Here is a 19817-nt window from a genome sequence, read left to right on the forward strand (position 1 = left end):
TTCCCACCCAACAACCATAACCTTATAGCTCAGTAACAACCATAGTCTCTGCAGCTCTACCCACTGGGCAGGAGTCAATACCAGCTCCTTTACCACCTGATCAATGACAGACAGTAGCCAACACCATTTAAACACACGCCAAACTGAGGTGCATAAACTAAGAACAGAAGTCAGTGCACACAATTCCATTCTCAGCTACACCCACAGGAGACAACTGATGAGAGCTGAAGATCTTATCAGCATACAATAACGAATTAAATGCAAGAACACTGCAATGCCCCATAGAAAATAGGCAATTTTTGCTCACATAAAGAAACAAGAGGGACTTCCAGTTTGGCAGGCAGAGCAGACTCAGGTAGGGCAGGCTCCGTGGGGGAGGGGCTGAAAACTCAGAGACACTACTCTAATGGAATAGCACCACAGCTCTGGATCTAGCATAAGGGTCAAGGCATCAGTTTCTTGCAATCACCAGTGGAAAAATCACGGTATAAAGAAAAATACTGCGATTTAGAAATCAGTCAAGACACAGGGACTGAGAGGTGAATCAAAGATCAAAATAATATCAAAGTCAACGAAGGGAAAAATGTAGGAACAGAGATCCAGGTGGTGAGAATCAGGTAGATTATAGGATACAAAAGATTGTCTTAAATGGAGGGAAAAGTTAATAAACTATAAGGTAACCACAACGAAAGTTATTACTTCACAACGTACCATGAAAAAGAACTTCCACGCAGAACAAGCAAACATGAAAACTAATAAGAAACTGACAAGAAATAGGACAAAAAACACAAACTCAACACAAGAAGGCATGCAGAACAAAGGAGAGAACAGCACTACCAAAAAATTAATAAAATGGCAGCAATTTATTCATACCTATTGATAATTACATTGAGTGTCAATAGATTAAATGCACCAGTGAAGCGACAGAGAGTGGCAGAAAGGATAAGAAAACAAGACCCTTCAATATGCTGCCTGCAAGAGACCCACCTTAGACCCAAAGACAAAAGTAGACTAAAAGTTAAAGGATGGAAAAAAATATACCAAGCTAACTGTAACAATAAACAAGCAGGAGTGGCAATACTAATCTCTGATAAAGTAAACTTTAAGACAAAAACCAGCATAAGAGATAAAGGATACTATCTTATGATCAAAGGGTCAATTGAGCAAGATGACATAATCATAAAAAATATCTATGCTCCCAAAGAAAAAGCACCAAGAAACTTGACAAAGTTACAGAGGAATTAAACAGCACAATCAACCAACTTGACCTCATAGACATATACAGAGCATTCAACCCAACAACAACACACTATACATTCCTCTCCAGTACACATGGAACATTCTCCAGAATTGACCATGTGTTAGGTCAGAAGCAAACCTCCATAAATTTACAAACATCAAATTACTACAAAGCATCTTTTCAGACCACAATGGCATAAAATCAGAAATCAACAATAAGAAGACCAAGGAAATAAAGTGGAATACATGGAAACTGAGTAACACCCTGCTGAAAAGTGATTGGGTAAAAGAAGAAATTAAACGTGAATTCATAAAGTTCATAGAAACAAATGAGAAGGAAAACAACAACATGCCAAAATCTTTGGGACACGGCAAAAGCGGTGCTAAGAAAACCATTTATTGCAATAAATGTGCAAATCCAAAAAGAGGAAAGAACCAAAATTAACACATTAACACAGCATCTCCAACATAACAACAACAACAAACAAGAAACCAAAAGAGACTTACAGAAGTGGAAGAACATACCATGTTCCTGGATAGGAAGACTTAACATCGTGAAAATGTCAATATTGCCCAAAGCACTTTACACATATAATACAATCCCAATCCAGATTCCAACGACATTCATCAAAGAGATGGAAAACACAATTACAAACTTTATATGAAAAGGAAAGGACCCAGGATAGGCAAAGCATTGCTTAAGAAAACAATGTTGGAGGCTTCTCTCTCACTCCCCGATTTCAAAATTTATTACATGGCTACAGTGATCAAAATAGACTGGTACAGGTACAATAAAAGATACATTGATCTATGGAATAGAATTGAGAATCCAGAAATTAACCCATCCACATACAGCCAACTGATTTTCGCCAAAGTTCCTAGGTATATTGCATGGGGAGGAGATAGTCTCTTTAACAGATGGTGCTGTCAGAACTGGAAAGCAATATGCAAAAGATTGAAACAAGACCTTTACAAAACAAGACCTTTACCTCACGCCCTATACAAAAATGAACTCAGCATAGATTGAAGACCTAAATGTGAATCCCAAAATTATGAAGATCATCAAAGAAAATATAGGGACAAATGTGAGGGCTCTAATTCAGGGCATGCACAGACTACCAAACATTTTGAAAATTAAGCAAACAAAAGTAGACAAATTAGATGATTGGGACATACTAAAAATTTAAAACTTATGTGCATCAAAAGACGGCACTGCAAGAGTAAAAAGGGAACCCACAGAATGGGAAAAAATCTTTTGCAATGACACATCAGATAAGGGACTAATTTCTAAAATATATAGGAAACTACAAGAAAAAGACAAATACACCTCTACAAGAAAAAGACAAATAACCCAATTAAAAAATGGGCAGGGGACATGAACAGATTTCACCAAAATGGAAATCCAGGCAGCCAAAAACATATGAAGAAAGGTTCACGATCACTAGCCATTAGAGTGATGCAAATCAAAACAACAATGAGATATCATCTCACACCAGCAATAACAGCAAAGATCAAATAAGTAGAGGACAATAAAAGCTGGTGAGGCTGCGGAGAGACTGGGACCCTCCTACATTGTTGGTGGGATTGCAAAATGGTCAACCACTCTGGAAAGCAATTTGGTGCTTCCTCAGAAGGTTGGAAATAGAAACACCTTATGATCCAGCAATTCATCTACTTGGTATTTACCCATAAGGAATATGAGCCATAACACGGTAGATATATGCATACCAATGTTCATAGCAGCACTATTTACAATAGTAAAAAGATGGAGATAGCCTAAATCCCCATCAATTGAAGAATGGATAAACAAACTGTGGTACATACACACAATGGAATACTATGCTACCTTGAAGAACAAGGAAGCTGCAAGCCGCCACATAGCATGAATGAACCTTGAGGACATTATGCTGAGTGAAATTAGTCAGTCACAAAACGAGATATACTGCATAGGAAAATTATTGTAAAATAATGTAATAAGAAAGAGAACCCATCCAAAATGAGGGGAAAAAAACCAACAAACTGTCTACATAATTGCTGATCACTGGGATGTATGGGATGAGAGGAGAGGAAGGAGAGAGGGGAAGATAGAGAACAGGGTAGGGAATAGATATAGGAAAGCTTGGGTGCTGGGGGCAGAGGGGGTTGGGCAACACACAAGAAGGGGGAGGGAATGGAAGAACAAGGCAGATCGGAGAACAGTTAGGCAGGTTCTCATGGGCTAAGTGGGACAGAGGTAAATGATGATGTATGCACAACCTTGGAACAACAAGGCTTCGGGATACAGAGATTGAGGCATGGTTTGAAAGGGTAAAAGAGGAGAATAATGTTAAGATGCTTCGCTGTCTTTTGAATCTTGGGTTCCTTTGCCTACCGCTGTGAAATGGAAACTTGAGGGTAGGAATAGCCAGAAACATCACAATAGAAATCTTGTAAGTCCGTCTTCAGCCTATAACTGATTGGAATATCTTAAATGGGGCTAGAAATTGCCCAGGAAAAGAGACCTCCTTTGGAGCTTTTGTTTGCATAAGGCCATAGGTGGAAACCAGAAACCCATCCAGAATTGTCTGAGGTGGGAAATTTCCACTGGAAAGGATGGGAAGACCAGCCTGAAGCAGCTAGAAGAACAGAAGATACTTTGTGAAGAAAGACCAACAGGAAAAATCAGAAACAATAATGGCAGTATGGTTGATTACTACAAGAACAAGTAAGCTGTTCACCTGGGAGCCATCAAGGCAAGTGGTCGGGTCCCCTCAGAGCAAACTCCCTTCCAAGACTAAGACTCAAGGGGAATACATGAGTAGGTATATGGTCTGGCTGGTTGACCACATTGGTCACCGATAAGGGGAAGAGGGGGAAGAAACAGCAATGAAGTTGGGATCTAAGTCCGACTACATTCAATAGACTCCTGTGAACCTGGGGGGAGACCTGGATAGCTAGCAGTTATGGCAAGACCCAGGGACTCCTGGGCCCAGAGGCAGTGACATGGCACAGAGGACTAGAGCAGAGAGTGAAGCGTCCAGCTGATTTGAAGTGAGGGGAGATGCACAAGAACACCCATACTTGCAGACAGTACCCACTTGATCTGGCTTTGATGGCTTGACTAGAAGAAGAAAGAAGAGGGAAGAAAAAAAATTTTTTTTAAAGTAACCCACTACAATTTGATGAACTTTACCTATACATATGGATATAGTAGCTCATAAAAGGAAACAAATCTTTACAGCAAGGATCACTCCCACCCCCTTGGTACACAGCATTGTCAGGGATGGGCAACTTAGATATTAGCTACCCAAAATGGGGAGGGGAGGGCTATAAAGGCAAGAAGTGACTGGCTTACAAGCTTTCAAGAGGTAGCCTAGTTCTAGACAGGGCAGGGGTAGGTAGAACCTCCACTGAATGATTTTCAATCTGTTGGGACCGGGCTGGCAGAAGGAAATGGGGATAAGACTCTTGTGGTACAATAGTGAATAATTGCCATTAGGAATGACTGTGAGGGTCGGAAATGTAGAGGTAGATGTTTTTTGACAAAAGGAGGGAAGTGATTGATTTTATAGCCCAGGAGCGGAGGTCCCTGGGACCATCAAGTGAGAAGAACAGAGAGCAGGACCCTACCCAGAGAGTCAGTGGCGCCAAGGATAGAGACAGAGACGATGACATGGACATACAGAGCAGCTGGGGGTCCTGGACTCAGGGAGGGAGAGGGGCTGTGTGCTGATGGCCAGGGGGTGGGGGGCGGGCGGGCCTGTGAGGTGTTATCCTCCGGCTATTTGATGATGCATGGAGGGGATTATAATCATTGCAATGAAACGAAATACAATAGGATGAACATAAAACTGATGTTCTTCCATGTACACCTACATAATTTACAATAAGAACTTAAAAAAAAAAAGAAACAAGAGAGAATGGCTCAAGCAAACAGCCAAGATGCAGAGTCAGAAAATGTTACTGAGCAAGATAAGGTAATGGAATTAACTGAAAAAGAATCCAAAAGAATGACATTTTAGGAACCTTCAAAGGATTGATAGAAAGATTGAGGAAAGCAAGGTAAACACAGAAAAAAATTCAGAAGAATTCAGGAAAAAGCTACAAGAATAAATAGACAAAATAAATGCAAATTGTGAAACAACACAAAACCTGCAATTAGAAATTCAGAAGATTAATAATAAGATTTCAAAATTGATAATATATTGAAAAGGCAAAGGAGTAGATTTAAAGCAATGAAAGCCCGAATTAGCAGCTTGAAGATAAATCTCTCAATACTAGTACACTAGAAGAACGATCAAGCAAAAGAAATGAAAAAAAAAAAGAAAAAAAGAAAAAGAAAGAAAGCCTCAGAGTTAGATGGGACACCATGAAGAGGAATAACTTACGGGTGATCAGAATTCTAGACTAGGAAGAGACAATAAAAAAACACAGAGAAATTTGTTGAAAAGTTATGGAAAGAAAACGTTCCTAAGATCAAGAAAGATATGAAGATAAGCATATAAGAAGCTGACTGAACCCCAAACAGGATATATTTGGCCCCCAAATCACCAAAACATATCATAATCTAACTTTTTAAAACCAAAGACAAGGAAAGAATCCTGAGAGTAGCTCCAAAAAACATAAAGTTACCTACAGAGGAGAACCAATAAGATTAAGCTCTGAATTCTCTGCAGAAAAAAATGCAAGCAAGAGGCAATGGCATGACATATACAAAACTACTAAAGAAAAATTTGCCAGCCAAGAATCATACACCTAGTGAAGCTATCCCTCAAATACAATGGTATCCCTCAAATACAATCAGGACATTTCCAGATAAACAGAAATTTAAGGGATTTGTAATAACCAGACCAACATTACAAAAATAAAATATAATAAATACTGAAGGTTGTTCTTTGGACTGAGAACCAACAACAGCAGACAATAACCTGAGACTAGCATACATTACAACACCACTCAGAACTCAATCCAAATACAGAAGAATTTACAGTTAAAACAAATCTACATGACTGAAATAGGGAATTATTTATTAATTTATAATGAAGACAACAACAAAACATAAAAAGGGGATAGTATAGAGACAGAACTTCTAAAAGACAAGGAAGTCAAGTAGACTTCAAGATAAACAGGCTGTTTTAAAACTAGGGGGTAATTAATAAATTACAGGGTAAGGTCAAAGAAAATTAAAACATCTTCACATCAAAATAAAAAAGAGGAAAATCAGAAAGGCTTAGTAAGCATTAACACAACAGAAATGAAAATGAAAAGAAAATTATGTGGAACAAATAAACCAGTGGCACCACACTTAAACACACACACACACACAAAAAAAACAAACACAGCAAAATGACAGCAATCAATTCATACCTACTGATAATTACACGAAATGTAACTGGATTAAATGCACTAGTCAGGAGTAACACAACAGAGACGAAAACGAAAAGAAAATTATGTGGAACAAAGAAACCAGTGGCACCACACATAAAAAAAATAAAAAAAATAAAAAAAAAACCACACACAGCAAAATGACAGCAATCACTTCATACTTATTGATAATTACACTAAATGTAAATGGATTAAATGCACTAGTCAAGAGACAAGAGTAGCAGAATAGAAGAGAAAATTGTTGTTGCTGCTGTTAAATGTGTCCAGTTGGTTCTGACTCATGGAGACGCAGTATAAGGTTTCCAAGGAGCAACTGGTGAGTCTGAACTGCCAAACTTGCAGTTCAAACTGACCTTGCAATCCAGCCCATTAACCCACAGCACCACATCAGGACTCCAGATATGCAAACAGGACCCTTCAATATGATTACTACAGGAGACACATCAAAAAGATGATAGTCTAAATTCCTATCAACAGAGAAATGGTTGAACAAACTCTGATACACACACACACAATGGAATACTATGCAGCTTCCAAGAATAATGATGAATCTGCAAAACCTCTCACAACATGGATGAATCTGGAGGACATTATGCTGAGTAAAATTAGTCAATCACAAAAGGGCAAATATTATATGAAACTACCGTTTTAAAAGTTAAGAAAGGGATTTTTGATAAAAGAAATATTCTATGATGGCTATGGGGGTGGAAAATTACTACTGGGCTAGAGACTAGATGCATGTTAATATGGGTAATAGAGCAGACAGTACAGAACAAGAGGGAGGTTGGTAGAGAAAGGATGAAGGTAGCACGAGACACAGGGAGGAATGCAAGAGTTAAAATGAAAGGTTGTTGTTGTTGTTGTTGTTATGTGCCATTGAGTCGGTTCCGACCCATAGCGACCCTGTATAGGGTTTCCGAGGGTGTAAATCTTTACGGGAGTAGAAAGCCTGATCTTTCTCCCACGGAGCAGCTGGTAGTTTCGAACCGATGACCTTAAGGTTCGCAGCCCGATTCATAACCACTACGCTACCAGAGCTCCCTAAAATGAAAGGTAACTACTGTTAATTGATGGTACATGGAGGAGATTGCCATGACTGTAGTGAAGCAAAGGATATAAATTTATTGAATGTAAAACTAATAATCTGCTCTGTAAACCTTCACTCAGTTCATAACAAAAAAAATTTTTATAAAAAGAAATTGAATAACCAGCATTTCGTTTCTTTGGTTGAAAAAATAACATCATACATGAAGAAAGCAAAAGGTGATTAAAAAGATAGGAAAGACCAAAATGGATGTCAAAAGAGATATATGCTAAAGTAATTGGAATCTAAAGCAACTGGAAGAAACGAGCAAGTAAAAGAACTGAACAGAAAATTCCAAAGGGCATCCCAATAAGACAAAGTCAAGTGTTATAATGAAATGTGCAAAGACTTTGTTGTTGTTGTTAAGTGCCGTCGAGTCGGTTCCGACCCATAGCGACCCTGTACAGGGTTTCCGAGGGTGTAAATCCTTACCGGAGTAGAAAGCCTCATCTTTCTCCCACGGAACGGCTGGTAGTTTCGAACCGCTGACCTTAAGGTTCGCAGCCCGATTCATAACCACTATGCTACCAGAGCTCCTTGTGCAAAGACTCAAGAGTTAGAAAATCAAAAGGGAAGAACACACTCAACATTTCTCCATCTGAAAGACCTGAAGAAAATTTCAAGCCTCAACTTGCAACACTGAAAATGTCTATGGGCAAAATACTGAATGTTACAGGAAGCATCAAAAGAAGATGGAAGAATACAGAGTCACTGTACCAAAAAGAACTGGTCAGTGTGTAACCATTTCAAGAGGTAGCATATCATCAAGAACCAACACTATTTAAGTCTATGCTGCACTGAAGACACTAGTGGAAAATGAGATTCCAGAAATTGATATAATAGAAACTGCTGCAGCACCAGAGGAACTCACTTGTCCATGCCAAGACATTTGGAGATAGCTACCTGACCAACTGATAGGAAGACATTCATATGTGAGCTCATTCCAAAGACAGGTAACCCAATGGAAAGTAGGAATCATCTAATAATATCATTAATGTCACATACAAGTAAATATTGCTGGAGGTAATTCAAAACTGGTTTACATTGATAGAGAGTTGCCATAGATTCAAGCCAAGTTCACAAGATGACAAGGAACAAGGGATAGGTATCATTGCTGACATAAGATGGATCTTGGCTAAAAGAAGAGAACACACCATAAAGATGTTTATTTGTGCTTTATTGACTATGTAAAGGCATTTCATTGTGTGGATCATAACATACTATGGATAACATTGTGAAGATTGGGTATTACAAAATACTTAATTGTGCTCATCAAGAACCTGTTCATTAATCAAGAAGTAGTAGTTCGAACAGAACAAGGAGACACTTAATGGCTTAAAATAAGGAAAAAAGTGTGTATCAGAGTTACATCCTTTCACCATACTTATACTATCTTGTATATGCTAAACAAAAAATCTTAGAAGCTGGATTATATGAAGAATGTGAAATCGGGATTAGAGGACGACTTGTTAACAACCTGGTGAACAGACTGCAAAAGATCTGTATCTGTGCCCATTCCAAAGAAAGATGATCAAAGAGAATTCACAAATTAGCAAGCAATATCAGTAATAATACACAGAAGTAAAAGTTTTGCTGATGATAATTCAAAAACAGCTTGCAGTAATACATAGTGTAGTGCCAACAGTTCAAGACAGATTCAGAAAAGACATCAAATGAGGGCTATCAATGCTGACATCAAATGATCTTGACTGAAAGCAGAGAATACCTGAAAGATGTTTACCAGTATGCTATTGACTATACAAAGACAATGGACTGGGTAAATCATGACAAAATATGGATAACATTAAGAAGAATGGAATCCAAGAACACACATATATGCTCATGAAGAACCTGAACATAGACCACAAGGCAGTTGTTCAAACAAAGCAAGAGGATATTGTGTGATTTAAAATTATAAAAGGGGTGCAAGATATCGGGACTGTATTCTTTTCACCCTATATATTCAATGTGGATGGTGAGCAAATAGATCGAGAAGCTGGACTACATGAAGAAGAACATAGAATCAGGATTGGAAGATGATTCATTAACAATCTTCACAATATGCAGATGATACAACGCTTCATTCTGAAATTTAAGAGGACTTGAAGCAATTACTGATGATGATTAAAAACTTCAGGCTTCAGTATAGATTACATCTCAACAGAAAGAAAACAAATATCCTAACAATGAGACCAATACGCAACATCATGATCAGCAAAAGCTGACATTAACAAGGATCTCATTTTACTTGCATCCACAATCAAGACACCCTAGAAGTATCAGTCAGAAAAGCAAAAAACATTGCAGTGGACAAATCTGCTGCAAAAGACCTTTCTTTAGTATTCAAAGGCAAAGATGTCACTTTGAAGTCTAAGGTGGACTTGGTACAAGCTAAGGAAATTTCAATCACATCCCATCATGCAAAAGCTAGGATTAAGGAAGACTGAAAGAGTAAGGAAGACAGAAGATGAATTGATGTTTTTGAATTATGGCATGTGCAAAGAATACTGACTGTGGATAGACAGAAGAATGACAAATGTTTCCTTAGAAGAAGTATACCAAGAATATTCCTTAGGAGCAAGGATGGTGAGACTATATCTCAGATCTTTGGACATATTGCCAGCAGGGACCAGTTCCTGGCGAAGGACATCCTGCTTGGTAAGTAGAGGGTCAGTAAAAAAGAATACCCTCGTTGAGATGGACTGGACACAGTAGCTGCAACAGTGGTCTCAAGCATGAAAACAATTTTGAGGATGACACAGGACTGGGCAGTGTTTCATTGGGGTTGCTCTGAGTTAGAACAGACTCATTGACACGTAACAACAACACCATTTGAGACATTATTTTAAGATGCTCAATATTTTAATAATTTATTTTGAAATAGGAAAGATAAAAAATGTATTTTAATAATAGACTATAATACTTACTTTCAAAATTAGGCCAATTTACTCTGTTATTAATATAGTAAACCATTGCATTCAATTAAGGCTCTATAGATTTTATATTTTGCTAAAATTACAAAGAAGTAACACTAATCTGAAACATCAAAAATAATTTGCAAATATTTCTACATACGTTCTTTTGACATCTTGTTCAATCATCGATCGGAGTTCTTTATCTTGGAAGAATTTGTTCCAAAGACTCTGAAATAAGGAGAACAAATGGTTGAAAACCCATATTTTGCTTAACTTTTATTTTTCCAATTTAAAAATTTAAATCTTAAATTTAGCTTTCTCTGAGTTATTATTTTCTACCACAGATTGGGAACTCAAGATAGGGGACATTTTATTAAAATCTAGCTTACCTTAGGAAATATATCTTTATTCTTAAAGCAATCCCTCCAGACATTATTATATGTGGGGGCTTCAAAAAGTTTATGGAAAACCTCCACTATCTTATTGGGGGGAGGCCCATATTTTATTTATTTATTTTTAAATGTTTTATTGTGAATGATGTGATGGTCTACATGGAAGAACATTAGCTTTATATTCATCCTGTTATGTATCCTTTCAATGCCATGGTTACAATCCCCTCCAGGCATCATCAACCAACCAAAGAGCACATCCTGTAAGCCTGCCCAACCCTCCTCCAAGTCATCAGTACACAGCCCCTCTCCCTCTCTGGGTCTAGAGTCCCCAGCCCCTCCTTCTCTCCACGTCATCGTCTCTGCCTCCATCTCTGGCATCACTGTTTCTCTGGATAGTCCACTATTTTTTAATTTTGTTTTTGCATGAACATTTTGAGAGCCTCTTGCATATCTTTTCTTAATTTCTGTATATAATCTATATAAACTGAACAATGCTTTCAGGGCTGTAACATCCACAGTTGTCTCCACCACCACGAAAAGGTCTGTGAGGAAGACAGCAGGGACCAGAGGGCAAGTGGTCCGAGCACAAACCTGCCCTGAAGTCCTAACACACTAAGAAAGAGATGGAAAATTTCCTGCAAAGCTTGGCTTTAGAATCCAGTATGTATCTTTGTTATTGTTAAATGCTTTCAAGCTGTGTCCAACTCTATCGACCCTGTATAGGGTTTCTGAGGAGAAGTGGCTGGTGGGTGTGAATCACAGACCTTGTGGTTAGTAGGTGATTAACATGTGGTTAACATGTGAATTTAAGTAAACTTTAAAAAATTACTTAACAGTATTTAATGCTCAAACACCATGGACTACGTTATATGAATTACATGTGTCAGAAAAAGAAATGTTAGTATTTTGTATTGAACAGTGAAAAAAAAATTCTGTACTCAAAGAAACACACTGGAGTTAGACCCATGACAACTGGTGAAGGTATACAATATCTTTCAGGTAGTAAGCACCTCTAGTCGTCACTAAAATAAAAGCAGAAATAGGCCTAATTTTTTTAAAAACTTTTTCAGAGACTAACTACAAATCATTACTTTTTTCTTCCCAAGAGTTAGTTCAGCCAAAGGAACCCTGATCTTTTTTATCATGAATGGTCCCTTACTGTTTCTTCCATCCTTCATAAGGCAGTTCTATCTTCACCCTAATGCCCTTCTAGTTTATCCTAGATCTTACAGAGCTCTGAGACTTTCCCTCTGTAGCACCATGTAGTAGTTTCATGGTGATATATATAACCATTCTCATGAGTTCATTCTTGTAGGCAAAAGAGATGAGGAAAAATGAAATGAAGTCAAACTTTACCCCTTCGTCCTGTGAAAGGGGATTATTGATCATCAAATCCTGCTGGCCAACAACCTTCCTCGGGTTTGTAATATGCTGATAGAGAAAAAAACAAAACAAAACACATATACACAAATATAAGATGGTACAAATCTATGAAATGTGCTTTAGAAAAGAATTATATTAATAAAATATAACTTACTATTTCTTTAATGTTGGTATACCATGCTCTTAATTCTTTAATTCTACTTATCCACAAACTTTTATCTTGAGGAATAACACAGAGAAAAAGCTGTCAGGAAAAAAAAAAGAACACTTTTGTAAAAATCATAAGAAGTATAACGTGCATGTATCAAACAGAATTCCTGAAAATTCAAAGATATTCATATCATCACTGCCAACTCCCAATATGAAAGAATATATCATGGGACAATTCAAAAAGTTAATGGCCAAAGGCAAGAAAAGATATCCAAAATTACACCACAAACTGAAATCAATCTTCCCACCTGATTTATATTAAGAAACAAAAACAAAAACACATTGAGGTTCAAACAAAATTCCCATTTACATTCTAATCTTAATGGGAGTGCTTGAGGGATATTAACAGACACAAGATCCAATTAGTGATCTCTGGTTACAGTTTTTGTCTTAAAATACCAAGTAAAGGATAGAGAAGAACGGTTTGAGGACACACTCTAAGAAGTGAACTTGTTTCTGTTACAACAGAAACTGTAATTTACAACTGGCAATCAGCTTATGAAAAGACTTAGCATTCTTAAAAAGACAAATTTGATTTACTTTAGTCTAATGCAGCATTAAAATCAATCTGGATTGGGGTTTATTTTCAGCAAAGGAAGAATACTAAAAGTTAAACATTGGTGAAGAGGGGTGGGGCACAAATATTTGTACACAAATATTCTAGCAGCAGGTCTCCTGCCTTTACTGCCAGTAATGAACAGAAGAAAAATGTATTTTAATTATTAAATTTAAATTATTCAATCTAAAAGCATCTAATACATCTCGTGTTTCTTAGTGCCTGTATTTCCATGCACTCAGTCTGCTCAGTTGATGCAGAAAACTTTACACACTTGTGACAGAAGTGATTTTAAAAATGAATCTAAACCCAAATTAATTAGAGAGGAATAATAAGGGACAATTCAGGGCAGTTAAAAAGATAACTGCTAATTATTATAACTAGTTTGGTAACCAATTGTCTTTTCCTCTGAAGGAGAGGGACTCAATTTCCTTCTACTTCTTGCTGCCCTTCACTCTGCGCTTCTAGTTGATGGTTTTTTTTTGTTTTGTTTTCTTTCATTCTTTCTTTTTTTCCCTTCATCTGCTACTAATGAAGAAACAAGGAGGAGAAATAAATAAAGCACTTGATACAATAAAACCTGAAAGGTAATCCTGTCCCCTTCACCTGCCCAGTTTCGAGGGTTTCTGTAAAACTCTCTGGGGAATGAATGGAAAGGTGTTGCTCTGAAGTCAGCACCACGAAATGAGATGCACAGACAATTATTTCAAATGACTCCTTTACCATTAGCAGTTACTCAGGACCAGGGTACTTCAACCTTATTAGTAAATGTACTATGAAACACAAAGTGGACGGCCAAAAGTTTAGGAGTAAAGTCTCTTAGAAAAGTCAGTGCTTCCTGCATGGGTAATCTTCCAGCGGATCAGGTACTGTGTTGATAGATTGCAACCACAAACTGTAAATAAATATTTTCTTCTTACCTTCCAGCAAATACTGCGGAACCTGCTGCTTCTCAGCTGCCCATTAATCCCCTTCAGCCTTATTGTTGCCAAGTAATTGTTGTTTACAAATAGTTCTTCCCATTCTTTCCTGTGTGCAAGAAAAAAAGCATGGGGGATTCTTTTGTTAAAATTCTTCGGCTTGCAGAGGAATGTTACAGGAAATCTATTTTAAAGAAATCTAAGGAATGCAACTTTTAAAACGTATAGATTTAGTTGTGTGCTGCTTCTGAACGCATGGCTGTCTTTTTGGACACAGTTTTTCTGAAGATTTAATGAATATGTAGATCGCTATAATTATGCCAGCTACTGAAATTCCTAATGTCTATGGAGGCTATTCCATTTCCTCTAAAATGTCGATAGTATAATTCAGTGAATAAACAAGGAAAAAATGAATATTAATATAAGCATGTAACTGCTTTAGCCATTGACAAAGATATACCTGCTCCAGAAATATACAACAAAAAAGTGTACTGTTGATTATATTTGTTTCGGTCATGAAATGTCTGTTTAAATGAACCCGTTGCTCTTAAATGTCAGGAGAAGCAGTTAAGCATAATAGAGATATACTTTTTTTAACTTTTAGTGCTATTTACTATTGAAATCTCTGCAACTTCTTTCTACATGATCAGTTTTAAATTTTTAACAGGTGTGGGCAAATTTTAGAAAAAATCAAAAAATTAAAAAGCCTCACTGTATAAACTGTTAAAGGCAAGCTTGAGTACCTTACAGTACCTATGGCTGACTAGATAAACAACTGAAATATGCCTCCCAGGCACGCAGACACCAGGGGCCTAACACCTGTGCCTCATTAATATACAAGTAAATCTGCTCTACTGGGAAACAATTGGAAATTAATTGTCCCAAACCATTTACTGAGTTTGAATAAAGGAATTAGACCTATATTTCCTGCATCTTGCACCAAACTAAACATCAAGAATAATCTGTCAACCGCTGAGGTTAGTAATTTTAACTCTATAAAAATTTTTCTCAAATTCCAACATGCTACAATAAACTAAACTTATAATTTAATATCCATTACCAAAGCTGAAACCCTAACAATCTTTTAAGAAAGCCTCTAAGGGTAGCCACATATTAGTGATGGGGAAGGCAATATACAAAAAGTGGGAGGTTGGCAGAAGACGGATGAAGAGAGGTGAAGACGCAGGGAAGTATGGAACGGTAAAAGAGGATGGTGGGAAATAGTGCTAAACAGACAATCCAACCCTGGAATAACAGTGCTCTGAGGGTAGATACATGGACAGATACACAGGCTGAATGGGTATGGGAGGGAGAATGGGAGTATGCCCACAAATATATAACGGTCTGAAAGAGGATATTTGTACATGGATAGTCAACATTGCTGCAAACATACCTATGTATGTGCAGAAGCATACAGTCGGGAAAATGATAAAAACTTACTATTTATTAGATATTATCAAATATCTTAAGGTGATGAATTCCTGGGCCTGGTGATTCAGGATGATAGTCACAGGAGATACCATGGTCAATTGGTAAAACATAGTCCACAAAGACCAATGTTCTACATTCTGCTCTGGTGAGTAGTGTCTGGGATCTTACAATCTCATGAGTGTCCATCTGAAGGACACCTACTGGTCTCTCCGTGTGCAGAAGAAAGAAGAGTGAAGAAAACTGAAGATGCTTGGGATCAACTAGCCCAAGGTGAACATCAGTCACCATGACTCTGAGACCAGAAGAACTAGATCGTACACAGCTACCACTACCAGCTGCTCTGAAAGGGTCCCAGATAAAGAGGGAGAAAATGTGGAACAAAATTCAAAATTATAAAAAACATATTGGGTTTACTGGTCAATAAGAGTCTGGAGGAACCCAAGACGATGGCTCTCCACCACCCTTCAGGTCTGGAAGAGAACTCACCCTTGTGGCCCAATTTTCAGTCCAACAGTAGATAGATATATATTGCTATTGTTGTTAAGTGTCATCAATTCGGTTCTGAGTCAGTGACTCTGTATAGGGTTTCCAAAGAGCAGCTGGTGGGTTTGAACTGCCAACTTTGCCGATCTTGTAGTTTGCAGTATAGATATGGGGGACAAAAACACTAGTAGGATATGCTCCTCTTGGAATGGTCAATCATTCTAAATCAAAAGGGCAATATTTATCTAAGGACAAAGTTGCAAAGGGATGGGAAACTGGGTGGAATGGAAATAGGACCCACAGGGAGGAAGTGGGATAATGTTTTATGGAGGGATTGTAATCATTGAGATGAAACAAAGTGTATTATTTGTTGAATGTAAAAATGACGATCTCCATTGTAAACCATCATGCAATTCACAATAATAAGTTAAAAATCAATCAATAAATAAAGCCTTTAAAACTCTCTACCATCTTTCTATACACATGTGGTTGTCATCGACTAATCCTACACATTCTGTGAAAAGATAATCAATGTATCCAACTGCACACCTAAAGTGCAAAAGCTGGACCATGAAGGAAGCTGTGTCATCTCTATGGGACCCCAAAAGAGTGGCCAAAGGCAATGACACACTTTCTCTGCTGCCACAAGCAAGAGAGCTTTCAGTTTCCATCCTGCACAACTCACCCCTAATTGTGTAAAGCCTTCTGTCAGCAGGAGCTTGTGGCTAAGTAGGTACAAGTGGGATGTGTGTTTCAACTCCACACAGGAAGAAGTACATTCCCACCATTGTTCCAAAAGAATGTTTTCTTCTCATCACTTATTCATAAGAGAAAACATTTTAATTTTAATTTGCATTTTTATTATTAGTGAAACTGAACAACTGTCATGTTTTTTGGGCATTTTTAATTCTTCTTTTCTTAAACTTGCGGTCTTGTCTTGTGCTTACTTCAGGTATTTGGGGTACTGGTTAGAGCATGGACATAACAAGACACATTCCTGAGTTCAAATCTAACCTCTGTGTGCCTCAGTTTACTAATCTGTAAAATGAAGGAATAATAGTATCAATCTCAAAGAATTATTATGATGAATGACAAGAGTTAAAACATGAAAGCCACTAGAAGGGTACCCAGTTTTTCATAACATTATTAAAATTAGTACTATTTTAATAATAATTATAATACATTTTTAGTGCGCCTTCTTTTTGATCCAAAAGAAAAAGTCTACTTACAATAAAAACATAACATGCATGTCTGCCAAGCATGTGCATTTGCATCGCACACCCCCACACAATTGTCTTGACTTTCTACTGCTATAGGATAAGCACTAGACTGCTAAAAGAAAGCTCAGTGCTTCACACCCACCACCTGTCCCCCCAGAAACATTACACAGGTTCTCTATGAGTCGGAACCAACTCAACAGCACTTAACAACAACAACAACACAGTTCAATCTGTGTATAGTTTAAATCTAACATTATTGTATCTTTGTTTCTTTCCATTATTTTCATATTTAAACAGTTCTTCGCCACTCAAAGATCAAATACTCATTGAACTTTTGTTATTTTTTACCACTTTAATCCATTTGTACTACCTAGAATACTTTAAACGTATTTTTTACTTCCAAGTAATGTCACACATATTCCTAACGCTTCATATTATTCAGTTTTTCCCTTTATCCAATTTTCTAGTTTTTAGCAATATTCAAAATGACTAAAAATTCATTGTTGCTGTTGTTAAGTGCCTTGGAGTCCGTTCTGACTCATAGCAGCCCTTTTTAGGCTGTCAGAGCAGAAAGCCTCATCTTTCTCTCTTGGAGCAGCTGGTGGGCTAAAACTGACAACCTTGTGGTTCAAAGTCAGAGCCATCATGTACCCATAAGTACATCAGAGGAGTATATAAGTACTCAGAAATCATAAGTAGGTTTAAAGAACTTGTGGTCTTTGAAGAAAATGCACAGATTGGAAATGCATTTTAAGTCCAAAAGGTATCATAATTTTTGAGAGGCAATACAATTCCTTGGGTCTGAAAACACCAGACACATTCCAGATAGGAGAGGGACTCCTCCAGTCTTTTCTCAAAGCAGCTCATATTAACAGGTACCAAAACGCTGTGAAAGTAAGGGCACAGCTGGTGACTAAATGCACTACCATCTTGTGAAGTGAAGCAGCAGCCACTTAAGGTCAAGTTACATACTACTTATGTAATGAAGGGTAATTATTTGTTAGCTTAAATATGACCCTGTGCCTTGATAACAGTTTTGGTACAGAGATAAAGAGACTGAGGCATGTGAAACAGAAACATTATCTCTGAAAATCACAATCATTTAAATTTATTCATGGGTACTTATAGCTCCAAAGAAGGCAGTAACATCTCAAACTGATTAAGAGTTCTAACATTAAGGCCAGGAGATAGTCTAGTAATTGTCTTTCTCTTGTATGAAACAGTGCTTCATAATAAACAGTGATACAGAGTAAACATAATAAACATTTATTAAGTCTACATCACTAGACCGCAAGGTCAGTGTGAACCACAAGGTTGGATGTTCAAACTTACCAGTCGCTCCTCAGAAACCCTATACAGAGTCACTATACATCGGAACTAACTCAAAGGTACTTATCAAAACCAATGGTATTCTATTTACCCAATAAATAAGCATTGGACTGTTAACTTCAAGGTTGGCGGTTCAAACTCACCAGTTATTCCTCAGAAACCCTAGACAGAGTCCTTATGATTAGTAACCAACTCGAGGGAACTTAACAACAACAACAATGTGCTTAGTAGAGTACCTGAGTGGTGCGAACGGTTAACTGCTGATTCAAACGCACGCAGAGATGCTCACAGAAAGGCCTGGTGATCTGCCTCCTACGGAGGGCATTCTATTCTGAAGCACCAGGGTTATCACCAGTCAGTACTGACTCAATGGCAACTGTTTTCTTTCCTTTGTTTTGTGCTTAGCATTTATAGAGATATATTTTTGAAAGCATGAAATAAGGAAGTAGATAGATGGATGTGTAAACCAACAATATCAAGATTACTGTAAAGTGCTCTGGTAGGTCAGAGGATGGAGTGATACCATTCTACCTGAACATTAAAACCCAGCAGAAATAACAACAAACCCCAGAAGGAAATATGTTTAAAAGTTTATGCATTCTAGGGGAGCTGGACAAAATGAAAGGTTTACACGATCATAAATCTGAATGGGAAAAGAACAATGAATACTGAGGAATCAGAGGTAGAATTTTCTCAGTTAAACTGTAAACACAGAGGAAAAATTAGATGACTAGACTTTGTTTTACATAGACACAAGGTTAATTCAAGAAGTATTGCTACTAGCGTTAGATCTATTCCAAACAAAACATGTTTAAGTATGTCTTCGTGATAATGGGGTGGCTGCAGACCATTCACTGAGCAATGCACTTATCTGAGTTCCAGTAGGTGGCCTTCAAAATAAAGGTCCCATCTGAACAGTGATTTCTGGGGGCATCTACTGCACCAGTCAGATTGAAGGCAGAGACGTCAGCTCAAAAGTTATGGCAACTGAATTTTGGAATTCCAATGAGGCAATTATGATTTTCTTAAAGGACACAGGATAATCATGGGGCTTTTTAGGAAGAAGTTTTAAGACAACTGAAAACTGCATTGGTGAGAAAAACACCAGGAAAGTTGAGCTGAAGAATTTTTTTTTCTCTCTCCATAACGACAAAACATTAGCTCATTCTTCCAAGATAGCAAGGGCTGTCCTATGATATTTTTTAGTCCTTCAAGGATCTCAAAATGGCTATTTTGACATGGTATAAACCAAACAGCCCAGGAGTCTTCAAGGCAGGGTTAAAGAGATGAA

General features: G+C 37.5%; 1 protein-coding gene across 1 annotated transcript in view; it reads right to left on the reverse strand.

Moving 5' to 3' along the window:
* Positions 1-19817, reverse strand: part of TBC1D5 (TBC1 domain family, member 5) — a 519410-nt gene that overhangs the window by 367269 nt on the left and 132324 nt on the right. The window contains exons 3-6 of the mRNA XM_006874244.1: positions 14064-14172; positions 12532-12621; positions 12351-12425; positions 10763-10830 (exon numbers count right to left, since the gene is read on the reverse strand). Of these exons, the coding sequence (XP_006874306.1) occupies positions 10763-10830; positions 12351-12425; positions 12532-12621; positions 14064-14172 (342 nt within the window). The remainder of the gene's footprint in view (positions 1-10762; positions 10831-12350; positions 12426-12531; positions 12622-14063; positions 14173-19817) is intronic.

This window comes from Chrysochloris asiatica, unplaced genomic scaffold (assembly GCF_000296735.1).
Source record: "Chrysochloris asiatica unplaced genomic scaffold, ChrAsi1.0 scaffold00267, whole genome shotgun sequence".
Taxonomy (NCBI): domain Eukaryota; kingdom Metazoa; phylum Chordata; class Mammalia; order Afrosoricida; family Chrysochloridae; genus Chrysochloris; species Chrysochloris asiatica.